We start from the raw sequence: 15,270 nt of genomic DNA on the forward strand, positions 1-15,270 counted from the left end.
CCCAGTCCGGGGAAAAGAGGGGAGGAAAAGGGAGATACAAAAAGGGGGAGGGGAGAAAAAATAAATAACATATCTGGGTTTTTGTTTTTCCTCAAAAAGCTACTCATAATCCGTTTCCGGTTTGTGGACCCCCATTATTTCACTGACAGACATTAAATTTCTCATGCGGAATCACGTGAATGTAGTGCATGGACACTATTTTCCTGCACTCAAGTAGACACAAATTGGAAGAGATTGCTCCAAGGGTACTTGTCAATGCAGTCTTAGAAGGTGAGAAGGTACACAATGAATCAAGTAAACAAATGGAGTTGAAGTTTGGTACATTACGAATGAGAGGAATTTAGAAAACAGGCCTACCGGTTTCCCTAGATAGAGCATCGGCTTTCTGCATCGCTGCGACTGCTGGTAGATGATCCGAGAAACCCATGAGAGTGGTTGTAAAAACAAATCATAGTAGAACCAACCTGTCGGAGTTGATGAGATTCGTGTGAAGGGCCAAGAGGTTTTGCATTCTTGCAGTGTCTGGTTGAATGCTCTAGACCTGATGATGCCGGACTCCCCCACCATTCATCTTTTGAACCCTGGCATTGCTTTATTCAATTTTATGAAAATGGTCGAAAATAAAGCGGCGTGTTGCAACGAACAGTTTTGTTAGGGAGTATTCAGGAAAACGGTGAAAAGGGTAGTTAGAGCGTCTCTTCCAAACTCTCTCAGAGTACAATTATATTAAAGGGGAGGTAAACTGTTCGTAATTGTCAAAGACCAGTCTTTGGCACTTGGTATATCCTAACAAGCATAAAATAACAAGCCTGTGAACATTTGAGCTAAATTGGTCATCGAAGTTGCGAGAAAACGATGAGAGAAAAAGCACCCTTGTTGGACGAATTTGTGTGCTTTCAGATAGGAATAAAAGACTTCTGGCTAGAAGTATTTTATTATTTTAGTGAGAAAGTACCCCTTTCTCAAAATCTATGCTACTTCAGAGGGAGCCGTTTCTCACAATGTTTTATACGATCAACAGCTCTTCAATGCTCGTTACCAAGTCAGTGTTTAAGTTAATTAGTTATGAGTAATTACCAAACGTGTACCTTCCCTTTAAGTTGTATTTCACTGACTCATCGTGTCTGATCGAGCGAAACAAGGACCAAGCAGAATAAATGGCAGCCATTTTATTCGAGCGCCGACATCCCAAGACTTAGGCCTACTTTAACCTTTTTTTAAAAACGTCTTCTCCCTCTGTATAGCTCATAGGCCTATATTTACTCGCAATATAAAAGTCAATTTAATTTCCAATACAAAATACACATTGTACTAGGTGAATAATGTTCTTATCTTGTGACGTCAAGAACGCCGTGCATATGACTAACCCGCTCAGTGTGACCTTTCTCAAAATGAACGAATTATAAGTTTGAAAAGTTTTAAAAGAAAGCAAATTGGTAATCGATGTAGATGGATTAATTTAGGGAAAGAAAGCGAATGAGAGGACAATGAAATGGTGTATTCAAAAGTAATTATAACATTCTCTACTGTACATGTACTCTCTGGTACTGGTTGAGTATGTGACGGTAAGGGACCGTCACTGAGTAGGCCTTTTCCGGTGATTGGGAAAATTGGTGCTTGACGTAGCCAGCCAAATCTGTAATGAATGAGTCAGTGTTTGAGATAGAGCCTTTCACTTGTGATATAAGTGGGGCATCCTTTTCCCGTCTGATGAGTAAAGGCTCTACATTCTACAATTCAACTGTCGTTTGTAAAGAAAAGCAATATTCTTCATGTGATTTGAAAAACATGCAGAATAACACAATTCAACGGATATAAGCAAATAGGGGGAATACTTTCTGACGGTTTGCGGGAAAACAAAATGTTTCATTCAAAGCGAAACTGTACGATATTCTCAATTTCTACACTGCTAGCAGAAAACAGCGCATCTGGATGTATAAAGTTAGCCATGTTTAGTGTGTGTGTTTGGAGTGTATGGTCAGGGGTGCTCCAAAGCAAGAATTGCATCCAAGCTACTGCCACCGCTACACCAAAGGTTCTACCAGCCTCATTCATGACCGATCGCACCCTGTTGAAACTCCGGAATCAACTATGTAAAAGGTAGGCTGACATGCGGCAAATTCCTCAGCTTTATTATAATGCTTGACATTATACCAGTAAGTTGTTACACCAATTAAGGTATATTAACAAATATTTTCCTTATTGCATTTCCCAACAATTGTTTACATCTAAGTGTCTTCTTTATGTCCAGCTCTTGTTTAGAATGATTTTGGTACATTAGATACACAATAATTGGTTGATTTCCTTAATTATAAATAGCTACTCTTTTATGCTACTCTCACACTTGGGCGAATATTCTTGCGTTTATGAATATTTGAAATTCGCGATGAATTCGCCCAAAATATTCGAGTCATAGAATTACCCAGTAATTGACATATGCCTACTCTTCCTAATTATCTAAGTTCTTATTTACTACCATATCATCCGATATATATATATATTTTTTAAACTCCTGTTACAAAAATTATAAGAATAATAATAATGTGGAGTGGTCCATTCTAGGATATCAAGGAATTTGAGCCGCCCAGGGCAATGTACTTTCGAGATAGTTAATTGGTAATTATGTGCCAAGTTCAAGGCTGAGACTATTGTACTCACCGGAAGGTTTAAGGCCTATATTTATACAACTTTCGCAGTAACATTTAAGTGGCTTTATATGCGTATCGGAATATGGGAAGAGTAGGAGGGGAGCAGGCATGACCAAAATGTCAAATCTCCATAATTGCCAACGAATTATGTTTTGGAATTCATCCAGCAACATAAAAAGTCCCATCAAGCACCGTGCGAGCATAACATGGTCAGAGTCATAGAACAGGCATATTATGCTCGCTAGGAGTTTGAGCGACTTTTCGATTAAGAATGACGGCTTTGTCCTATATCTAAAAGGGTTAATCTTGTTAAAACAGGTTGGTGTATTATAGATAGACCCTGTATAGGTGTATGAACAATACATAGTGAGTTATTTGCAGCTCACATAAAATAGGGGGAAATAATTCATGGTATCATCAAATATGCTGGCATTCTGGACAGTGGACACCACTTTATATTTAATCCGACAATTCAAAATAAGTGAGCTAGCCCACAGCCTCACCCCCCCCCCCCCGACACCCCGCCAACTCAAAGACACTATAACTGACGCGTGCATACGAGGGGCGGATACCTGGAATAAATATCTTCATACATCCGTTCACTAATTACCAGTAATTAAGATGAAGCAAAAATAGAGAGTTGGACCTTGAATCATAGTTAGCAAAACTTGCCAACTCTCCACTGCGAAAGAAGTCATTTTAAGCACACAGCACACAGCCATGCAACCCCATCGATGTAGAGCATGCCAAATAAAGGCAATGGCAGTATTTGCGCAATTCCGTTTTCTGTGGGACGCCAAAGAGGCAATTAATCATCGGTGCTCCCAAATTGAAGGCGTGTGGCCTTTTATCAGTTGCAAGGTTGGGCAACTTATTCTCGGTACGTTAGCTTTTTAGGATTTTCAGCTATAAAAACTACGAAAAATTAAGTTCGTACATCAAACGGTTGCTAAATTGGACCACCGATCGCGTAAGACCATCACCGATCGTGAATAATATGCATCACCGATTGCGGCTAAAGTTTATCGACGGTCGCGTAGGCCATCACCGATGACAAATTTGATTAACCGGTTGCAAAATACCATCACCGATGATGAATTGCCACTTTGGCTTTTCATAGTTCTGTACTTTGTTTCCTTCAGTTTTACAACTTGAAGACCTTCTTTTGCAACGTCACAGCCCGAGTTTTGTCAAACCTGGTTGGAAAACTGTGGAAAGCCATGTGTGCAAATCGAAAACAGATCGCTACTGTTTGTAACAATGTTACACAAATATTCAAATATTGTGTTGATTTTGTTAAAAACAAATTAATTAGTTGTGGGAGGTATTTGACTTCATTGGAAGTTTGCAGAAATTGTGAATTTGATTAAAAGATCTGTTCATACGATTGAGTGTTTTACAAATATTTTGGCCCTCCATGCCACAAGGCGGTATGTTTATAAACAAAAGAAAGATCTATAGTGCATGCCACTCAAACGTGATTTTAGTCCCCCAAAATGCACGAGTAAGGTCACGTGGTACATGCGACAATTTTAACAGGCTGGTATTATTCACTCTAAAAATTTGAAAATAAGAAAATGAAAACCCTGCACGCAAACAATCCCTGCACGCAAACAATCCCTGCACGCAAACAATCCCTGCACGCAAACAATCCCTGCACGCAAACAATGTAGTGTTGTTTTAAATAGAGCAACACATCAGCTCTCGCACCTGTGACTAAGTAATATACAGTATAACAATAAATCAGAAGCGCACTTTTAATGGGCGTGGCCTGGAAAGCTGCAAGTCAGTCATAAAGACATTTTGAACAGGTGTTCCCCTATACAAAACTTGGTTTCATTGCTGCATGATGGATGGAGAGTGTAAAAAGGTTTGTTTCATACGACATACAACTTAATAAAGTTTTGTTATATTGGCACCTGTAGGCTAGCAATTCTACTGAGGTATTGAATCCGTTAAACAAACCTGTTTTTAACGGATTCAGTATACATGTATACTTCTCATTAGAATTGCTAGCCTATACATGTGCCAATATCACCTTTTCCCGATTGTCACATCGAAAACAAGTCAACACCATTGTCTTATCGCGAACAGTTTTTTGTGGCCTGGCCGGCGCAGGTGCGTTCATTGAAACTGGGCAATCCAAATGGCAAAAGAACCATGGAGGAAGGAATGAAGTTCATTGGAAAATCTACCATCGTTTCAATTTCATGAGCCAAATGAATTTATATTGGCCCATTGTTTCTTATAAATGGCGTTGGCGATGGACCAAGCAAACTTGGTTGGACCATGACGGTGACTTTTGACACTACGTCATGTTAATTTGAATAACCACATTGACGTCATACAAGTATTCTAGCTCGTACATCAGCTGGTTACGACATAACCTGATCATCTGACGTCACACTTCGAGGCTCGGGAAGCCTATACGTCACTGCGCGTTTATCAAATGAAATCGTTGTATCCAATGAAATCACTGGTTCTGAAAAGCACTGTCTTTATCCGTGGACCATTCTAGATACTGCAATAAGGCAACACCAGGCAGCGTATTTAATGACAAGTGCAGACACAAACATGATAATACGAAGTCTTTAAAACAACAAAATAATAACAAAATGATAAAATATAATTGACCTAAATAACAAATATTTAAAAACTTGTTAAACAATTTTGTGTAGTTTTTAACAATGTGTTATTTTTAAATGACTATGCCAGAACTAAATCATTTAAAAGTTACTACAAGTGAACTAAGGTTAAATTTGGCACTTGGAGGGTTCTTCAAGCATAAACCATTCCTAGAGGAAATGCCGTCACAGAAGCACACATCATTTTCTCACTGGTGTTGACTAACTTTCTCATAATAATGACTTTTTCAGATGTGGGACAGCCAAGAGGAATATCTGTAATGAATTCAGCAATGGAGACGTGTGTCATTTAATTTGCGGATGTAACAATTATAACGACAAGTGTCTAGCAACTGCCAGTTGCACATGTCCACTCAAACTTGACGCAGGTACTGAGTAATAATATAGAAGATAACGTATTTTACTGCCCTCCTTCACCTCAAATGGGAAAGTTAAAAGGGACCAGGAGATGTCCTTGTCAATCCTTCACACGGTTGGGGTTAAAATCCTACCAAACTATCGCTGGTTTCACATTGACTATTTTAATAACAAGTATTGTCGTAGTGTGATTAATTTGTGCAATTCATAATTATGACACGTTAAACCAATGTTTGTATTAGAGAGATTGGTTGTTGTCAGCTCGGCGATTCAAGTATAACCCCATAGGATAGCGGAAGCTTTGCCAAGTTCTCTCATTGGGAAGATCATCTAAAAAAAATAAATAAAAATAAACAAACAAAATAAACAAACAAACAAACAAACATCACATTTCTTGAAAAAACGTATACATTATAGCACATTAAGCAGTGCAAAACAAATTGTAGCAGAGCGGGACGGGGATGGAGCGGAGGGGAATAAAGAAAGTATAGTGGAAAGAAACAGTTAGTTAATCTATACACTGCAGCAATTATGTTGGTCAATGGCATAAATATTGTTTTTGGTTTCTTGTCATTAACTAATTAACGGATTAAAAATAAAATTTAAAAAAATGGTCCTTACTTCCAAATTATAACCGATCTCCAAAAAGGAATTTGTTTGCACTTGGCAAATAATTTGCACACTGAAGATTTTAACATCCCTACACTTGCTATGTGCTCAGTACAATCAGTCAATCATTGTTTATAAGCACAATACATGTGCAAAATAATAAACAAAAGTACCAGTGCTTATTAAATTGTCGTAATAGAATAAACACTTTATGGTACGGACATCGAGGAATTGACCTCAATTTGATGAATATTGTTGTGGATAGTCTGGCTAAATACTCTGTCTATAAGTAACTGAAAATTACGTTCATAGTAAGGGGGCTTTACCAAATATTTATCTCATGTAATTTTTGCATTTCAAAATGTAATCAAATGCGCAATTAAAATTCGAAATAAATAAAATAGCTATATTTCTAGAATGGCTTTATTCCAAAATGTTACATCAAAATTGACGTTGACACCTGATACTGAGGTTCTCTTTGAAACCATCCTTAAAACCCAAATCAACTCATCCGTTTCGTCCATTTTCATTACCTTCAATTTCTGTCTTGAACGTCAGTCAAACGTACGTAACGAACTCATTGCAGCGGGAAAAAACATGAATCCAGTAGTTGCAAGAGCTCCAAAGTAAAACGTCATCAGTCTACCCGAAGTACACTCGATATAATAAGTCTCCTTTGTGATTTATCTGTGTGCGAGTTGGCATGATTTTTCATGCGTGACCTCGGTTTGAATACTAATTAGTCCAAAGGGCTTCTGAAACTCAGTCTTGTTCGGCCTTATTTGAAAAGTATTGACAGAAATAATGCAGAAGTACACTGAAATGAAGAGCATATCTGTCGTTATGTATAAAAACAATCGGTGCAACTCAAATTTTAAAAAGAGAAATTTTTACGTAAATTATGGCTTCGAAAACAGAGAAAACAAGTCACAAAACACGGAAAATTGTCCCGTTATGACTGTCGGCAACAGTCCCCATATAGTATGTATGGATAGATTATTTCATATTCTACCTGGAACTGTTAAAAGCGAGACCGGATCGTTCCTAGTCCAGTCAGGATACAGCCATTTCCACCGTTAATCCAAATCTCACATGACGAAAAAAACAACTTTTAGACAGAATGGTTCTCCTGCACGGGTGATTGGCTGACGATGACATCGTCGACTGATATGGCAGCATGCTGTTTTTCCATGGTATGGTACCCCGACCACCAAGCCTAAGTTAGTCAATAACAAAAGCGCCCGTCTATACCATGGGCTGAATGAGCTGATTCCTCATTCAGCCCGTGGTTATAGACGGGCGCTTTTCAGCCAATCACCCGTGCTGGAAAACCGTTCTGTGTAATAGTTGATTTTTTCGTAATGTGAGATTTGGATTGACGGTGGAAATCGCTGTATCCTGACTGGACTAGGTACGATCCGGTCTCGCGTTTAACATTTCCAGGTAGAATATGAAATAATCTATCCATACATACTAATTGGGGACTGTTGCCGACATTTAAAACGGGACAAATTTCCGTGTTTTTTTTGTGTGACTTGTTTTCTCCGTTTTTGAAGCCAATTTTTTTTTAACACATAACGACAGCTCTTTGTTTCAATTTACTGGTACATTATTTTTGTTGAGACTTTTCAGAAAAGGCTGAAAATGACCGAATTCCAGAAGCCCTTTTGACTTATTAATATTCACATAGAGGTCACGCATGAAAAAAACGATGCATATCCCCGCAGATAAATAACAGAGGAGAATAGTGTACTGCGGGTAGACTGTCATTATTCATACCAGAGAAAAGCAACAACAACCTGAACGAAAATGGTCACATAACTAGCAAAACAACGACTTCACGACCTCAGTACATTATAAAGGCATAGTCTTTACATACATTCTCCTCCCACATGTGACCAGGGTCTTGCCTTTCCATTACTGTCTGGAATGGTCTCATTGATAAGTTTGCAGACTCAAATTTAGCAACAGAGTTGCCAAGCTCATGGACTTGTGTCATATAATACGTATGTAACTGCCCGCAGTTCTCAACAGCCTGTATAAGTTTTATAGGGTACATTCCACATTGCCTTTACCTTCAATACGAGTAACCTTAAACCATTTTTTTGTATTGATAAATAGGTTGTAAGCAAGGTGTTGCTGTGTGTGAATTTGATGATGCAGTGGTTTGTTCAACCAGTAAGGAGATTTGCATGTACTACGATGAAGCGAAAATACACTGCGATTGCTTAGAAGGATGGACGGGTGTCAACTGTCAAACGTGTGATCAACAACTATCAGTGTAGGTTTCAACATTAATACACCAATCTAGACGTTCATAGTCAGTAAACCCAGTCCAGGGCCCAACTTCATAGAGCTGATTAGGCACAATTAAGCACAGTCAGCAAACTTTAGCCTTGAATAATTATACCTGAGTCAAAATAAAATAACGCATGACCATAACGGTACATCTATAGCGGTACATAGCGGTACATGTATGATAACGGTACCATAACGGTATTCATAAAGGAACCCATAACGGTAACCGTATAACGGCACATGACTGGTATCGCTTTTGTCCGAATTAGTGGTATCAAAGCAGCTCGATGGAATTGGACCCGGATCGTGTTTGTGTCTTTAGGTGAAGGTGCAAAACATGTCGGTGACCAAGGCGAGTCTATTGTAAGAATATCCTCGGGAGGGTTATCTTGGTTGATTCATCCAGTGTTGTATAACATCAGTCGTATAAGACTCGATCCATTTACTATAACAGAAAACCTGGTGAAAACAGGTCCAAGATACCTGGGACAGAATGACCCTTTTCTGGTCACACTGACCATAATTTTGGCTCTGTGACGTGATTTAACCCCAACTCCTGGTCATGTGACCACACCCAATTGGTTCCAAATATTGGCCCTCGGGAACCTGGATATGGACTGCTTCTGACTCTTGACTTCATAATGCGTATACTGGCACTAACTAAAAGGCTGGGATGAGTCAACGATTTTCAAAAGGAAAACTAATTCTGACATTGATCTGCCCCTCCCAGCTTAAAGAGAAAATAATTGTTTCAAGTTTTTTTAGAAGCAAGATGCTTGCCAATTGAGGACGGTGTTTCTCTTTTCAGTTGTGATGGTTTAGTTGAGGATACGTCAGGTGATGAACCGGCCTCTTCAGGATCTGACCTGACTGTTAAAGTGTTGGTAGTAGCATGTGCGGTCTGTCTACTCATCGGTGTATTACTAGGTATCATATGTGTCTGCCGACCAGGAAAACTAGTCGTTTGTATTACTCGCAACTTTGGGTAAGTTAAGGATCACCAGCCATGTTGCTGATTGTTTTGTATTGGGTTAAAAGGGCTGAAAATGTATCTTAATGTGTAATCGCTCTCTTCTATTCTCTCTCCAGATTCTAGGTTTAGAAACTACTTTTTAGATTGATATTGGTTCCACACTTTCCCATCGTTTTATTTATTTATATATTTATTTATTTATTTATTTATTTATTTATTTATTTATTTATTTATTTATTTATTTATTTATATATTTATTTATTTAACTGTGTTGTATAAACAAAAATTATGTTGTCATGCTGGAGATGTATTTGCAAGCCCCAGACCCTAAGATCAATGGCAATCAATCGGTGGCAGGCGAAGACCAAGTTGTGTGACCTTGGAGGTGACCATCCTGGGTTGTGAGTTTCGGCAACCAATGCATTGGTTGAACACAAATTACCATTTATCACTGTGATCATTGCAGGAGACAAAAGGGAGAGGAGGCTAAGCGTACAACAGAAGAGCCAAATCAGACGACTGTTGCACCAGCAAAGCATAATGAACACGACTACTGCCACATAGGTGGTCAGTACGCAGTCCCAGATACACATCCAACGTCATCAGGAAATACTGTCGCTACTGTTCGTTACACGGAACCAACACAACGTAACCAAGACGCTTCACGAACCGATGACCCCAACTACTACTTCAAACTCGAACCGTCTGCTGGTATTGTAACTTATGAAAGTGTTGCCTTAATTGTTGAAGACAAAAACAAGCCTCGGTCGGCCATTTCAGCTGAAAGTTCACCGGAGAAACCCAATGAGTCGATTTACAGCAGCGGACAGAAACACTTGAACAAACCTAAGGAGGACAAAGTCCAGTCATCTTCTTCACCTAAAGCTTTGTGTCAAACTACAACCACACTTGATGATAATTACGATCATCTGGAGCGAAAAGTGGGCGTTACCAGTGACACGGATACCGGTTTTTACAGTCACTTAAAATTGACTACGTAACAACTAGGCTTTGTCAAATAAGGTTAAAGATATAACAACATCATTCAATTGTATTTTATTCAGAAAATAGAATGTTGTCTGAAATTAAAATAAAAGGGACCAGTGATGATGCGCTGCCATTGGGGATATTATTGAACGATAAGCTATTTTTCATAATACACATACAGGACTTATTATCTTATAAACAAAGGCTTATAAATAGTAAAGGTATGTAAAAAATAAAACACTAAAAAGTGTTCATGCCATGTGTGTCTTTGGACCAAGGGTGAGTATAGGTACATGTGAACTTCAGAATAGTTCTGTAGTTGACCATCAGTCTAAATACAACCGGGTCAGAGTATTGACCTGGATCAGGGTCCGGTGGGGCTTGTCTTGGTTTGGGTTTCACGTATCTGTGACAAAATGGCAGAAAAGGCTCAACATGACGCAAGGTCCGAGTTCAATTTGCTTGTTACCTTTCTTTTTATGGGTCAGGCCCCCTTATGGGAACCGGCAGTTCTGACCCGGGAGTTTTTAGAATGAGTTAAGGATGATTAAGCATGGTTACCATCATTTGTTTTGTACAGGTGATACTGTGCAATGCCATTAATTAATAATTGATTAAGATGTAAACCTCATAAGCAGGGGCGTCAATCCGTCTTGAAAGGTGGGGGGACATAACATTTACGGCGTGGGAATTTTGTAGTCCGTAGATGCTCTCTGGTGCAATCTATGGAGTCTGAGGGGTGATGTTCTCCCCTCTCAGATTTAGTGCCTATTTCAAGCTATGATGCACCTATTTTTGCTATCATGGTTATTGTACCTAAAAAACAACTCAATTATAGCTTAGTAATATCCATTTTGTTTCTGCATTATAATGCTCAGACGGCAGTTCATCCCTGGTGGGTATTAAAGATGGAGCCTGCTATAAAGCGGAACGCGAAGCCTTTTACGGCCTTGGGTCCGGGCCTAAGGGCTCGGGAAAATTTTGCATTCTAGATGCTCTGAGGTGCAATCTAAGGCCAATAAGAGGCATACAGAATGGCACAGAACATTTGTAAAATGTGAGCAGCAGTAGAACCTTTTGAGTTAACAGCATCTTCAAGTTCGGATCTATGAACCAAGTTTTAGGGGGGGGGGGCAATCTGTCGAAGAGTGAGCACACGAGGGCGAAACCTTTACGGCATGGGTCCGGGCCCGCTTAAGGGCCCGTGAAAATTTTGCATTCTAGATGTTCTGTGGTGCAATCTAAGGCCAATAAGAGGCACACATAATGGAACAGAACATCTGTAAAATGTGAGCAGCAGTAGAACCTTTTGAGTTAACAGCATCTTCAAGTGCGGATCTATGAACCTTGTTTTAGGGGGAAAACTTGTGAGAGAGTGAGCACACGAGTGTGAAACCTTTACGGCATGGGTCCGGGCTCGCTTAAGGGCCCGGGAAAATTGTGCATTCTAGATGCTCTGTGGTGCAATCTTTAGGCCAATAAGAGGCTTACAGAATGGAACAGAACATTTGTAAAATGTGAGCAGCAGTAGAACCTTTTGGGTTGACAGCATCTTCAAGTGCGGGTTTTTGAACCAAGTTTTAGGGGGGAATACTGTCAAAGAGTGAGCACGTAAGTGTGAAACCTTACGGCATGGGTCCGGGCCCGCTGAAGGGCCCGGGAAAATTTTGCATTCTAGATGCTCTGTGGTGCAATCTTAGGCCAATAAGAGGCTTACAGAATGGAACAGAACATCTGTAAAATGTGAGCAGCAGTAGAATCTTTTTGGTTAACAGCATGTTCAGGTGTTGATCTATGACACGAATTTTAGGGGACAATGCGAAACCTTTACGGCATGGGTCCGGGCCCGCTCAAGGGCCCGGGAAAATTTTGAATTTTTAGATGCTCTGTGGTGCAATCTTTAGGCCATTTAGCGGCCAAATGGCAAACGAAACAGAACAATGGGAATATTGTGTTCCAGTGCTCCACAGTTCCACAGTGCAAAACATGAGTTTCATGATAAAGGTGGTCAAAAGACACTGGGAACAGTTGATACTGTGTCCCCCACCCTTCGAAAATGGGATGGGGGTTCACGTTCCTTCCACTCTTTCGGGGGGGGGGAGGTGCAAATCTGTCAACAATGGACCATGCGTGTGGGAAGCCTTTACGTCGTGAGGTGCGGGCCCGATTAAGGGCCCGGGGAAATTTTGCATTTTAGATGCTCTGTGATGCAATCTAGGGCCAATTTTGAGGGGGACAATTTTGATATAGTGTCCTTCACCCTTCGAAAAATTGTGTCATCCTTTGCCCACAGGATTAATGCCCATATAGGGACACCGGGTTTCGTCTTACACAGGGCAAAACTTGGGCTTCATGATAAAGGTGGTCAAAAAGGTGGGGGGGGGGGGACATTTGATATTGTGTCCCCCACCCTCCAAAAGGTGGGGGGGGGGGGACATGTCCCCCTGTCCCACCCCTGATTGACGCCCATGCTCATAAGGTACCCCGCATTATAATTCTTATTGCTAAATTTAGTTGCCTAAATCGGAAATTAAATGTAAGGCAGGATCAAATACACTGTTAAAGGCACTTGACACTATTGGTGATTACTTAGTAAAGAGCAATGGGGAGCTGTTGATAGTATAAAATATTGCGAGAAACTGCTCCCTCTGAAGTAACAGATAAAGGGGGAATTTTTCACCAAATAATAAAAGACTTCAGCTGAACTTTTTTGTGCATCTGAAAGCACACAAAATAATGAAACTATGTTTTTTTTTAGTTTTTTTTTTACATTGTTTTCTTTCAACTTCGATGACCAATATTGAGCCCCAAATAAATGTTTGGGATACAGCAAGTTACCAAGTCCATTGCCTTTAAGAGTTGTGCTGTATAGGTTGCCAGAACGCCAGAAGTTCAGAGGCTAAAAAATGTAATCACCTTTCTGCAATTAGTATTAAGTCTGTTTTGGGTTACTTGATGTGCCATTCTCTAAACATCAATTCAGGCGCGCAGTGTTGAGCACCGTGCGCCATTGCTGCGGTGTACATCATGCTTAGTTTTGTGCACAGACATGAGAAAATCATGTTTCTTTTCACTCTTTATGGACATGAAATGTTTTCCTCAACGACTATCACATTGTCCTTAATAGGACATCATGATATACTAATGAAGATCACTGACTATATACACAATTTGCAATTAAATAGAAACCGAATCATCTTGAAAACGGTGCTTGTCTTAGGTGAATTAGAGGGAAAAGACGCGGAAACTGAGAAATACATTAAATTTCCATAAAAAGATAAAAGAAACATGATTTCCTGAGGAAAACATTTCATGTCCATACAGAGTGAAAAGAAACATGATTTTCTCATGTCTTTGTGCACAAAACTAAGCATGATGTACACCTCAGCAATGGCGCACGGTGTTCAACACTGCGCGCCTGAATTGGTGTATAGACCTTTCTTTTGCAACGTCACAACCCGAGTTTCTGCCAACCCAGATTGGAAAACTATGGAAAGCCATAAGTGCAAATCAAGAAAAGATCGCTATTTTTGGTGACAATGTAACCAAATTTGTTGATTTTGTTTAAAACAAAACAACTGATTATGAGAGGTATTTTATTTAAATGAAAGTTTGCAGAAATGGTAGAATTTTGTTAAAACATGTGTTTTTACGATTTAGTGATATACTAACATTCGGCCGACCATGCCAACCAAGGTGGTTTGTTTATCAGACCGATCCAGGCGCGCAAGTGCGGGGCGCCGCCATGCTATTATAGACCTTTCTTTTGCAACGTCACAGCCCGAGTTTTTGCCAACCCAGATTGGAAAACTATGGAAAGCCGTAAGTGCAAATCAAGAAAAGATCGCTATTTTTTGTAACAATGTAACTAAATTTTTTGATTTTGTTTAAAACAAAACAATTAATTATGAGAAGTATTTTGTTTAATTGAAAGTTTGCAGAAAATGTTGAACTTTGTTAAAACATCTGTTTTTACAATTTAGTGTTTTACTAACATTCGGCCGACCATGCCAACCAAGGCGGTTTGTTTATCAACAAAAGAAAGGTCTATTGTTATACCGCGGTAACAAATTGTGAAGTTTTATTGGTCGAGAACCAATCACGTGATAACACAAAGACGCATATACGTGGCTATCTTGCTATCATCTATCTTATATATATTGTTTAACTTTTTCTTCTGAGTGGAGCTCTTAAGACTCCGTTTCATCAACTCAATCATTTACCAAGTACAAGCATATTCTATGGACAATATTTGCCGTAATCATAAAATAGGTTTCTGGGTAAATTTTCGTTTAACTATTGTAGCGCCTGTCAGTTTACTGCCAGTATAGTTAACGATTAATAAGAGCGTTGTTTCCCAATTTTTAAACCGTATTTTACAACTTGTATGCTTTTCGAGTTTGAAACTATGTTTTTTTGGTGTGTATTGATGTATGCCTTTGTCTGTTTATTGATATTCTTTGTTTGTATTTGATGCATGCCTTTACCAGTAAGTTAATGCATAATTTATATTTTCTTAAGAAGAGGTGTGGGGTGTGGGATGTATTTAGCCTGTTTATTTAAATTTTCTTAACTTTTTAAAAACTTTACAAATTTGAATGGTGTCAACTTGTTCACTTTTTTTTTTTAATTTAAACCAAAAATACCATTAATGATAATAAATCATTACAAAAGCTGCTAGATTAGATCACTAGATTAAGGTTACATGAAACTAAAGAACAATGAACAAATAATATAACATCGTTCTAGCTTT

General features: G+C 39.2%; 1 protein-coding gene across 1 annotated transcript; it reads left to right on the forward strand.

Moving 5' to 3' along the window:
* The first annotated feature begins 1,861 nt into the window (after nt 1-1,861).
* LOC139937960 (uncharacterized) lies at nt 1,862-10,778 on the forward strand. Its single transcript, XM_071933269.1, has 5 exons — nt 1,862-2,100; nt 5,525-5,661; nt 8,381-8,540; nt 9,366-9,542; nt 9,997-10,778. Exons 1-5 carry the CDS (start codon nt 1,862-1,864, stop codon nt 10,529-10,531), a joined length of 1,248 nt encoding a protein of 415 aa, XP_071789370.1. The 3' UTR covers nt 10,532-10,778.
* The last annotated feature ends 4,492 nt before the right edge of the window (nt 10,779-15,270 follow it).

The sequence above is a fragment of the Asterias amurensis genome, chromosome 6 (genome assembly GCF_032118995.1).
Source record: "Asterias amurensis chromosome 6, ASM3211899v1".
Lineage (NCBI taxonomy): Eukaryota > Metazoa > Echinodermata > Asteroidea > Forcipulatida > Asteriidae > Asterias > Asterias amurensis.

Bases quoted from the DNA above. Each gene is read 5' to 3' on its own strand.
- LOC139937960 (XM_071933269.1), top strand. From the start codon at position 1,862: ATGTTTCATTCAAAGCGAAACTGTACGATATTCTCAATTTCTACACTG. The intron at 5,662-8,380 runs GTACTGAGTAAT...ATTGATAAATAG, and splicing joins TCCACTCAAACTTGACGCAG to GTTGTAAGCAAGGTGTTGCT. The intron at 8,541-9,365 runs GTAGGTTTCAAC...TTCTCTTTTCAG, and splicing joins TGTGATCAACAACTATCAGT to TTGTGATGGTTTAGTTGAGG.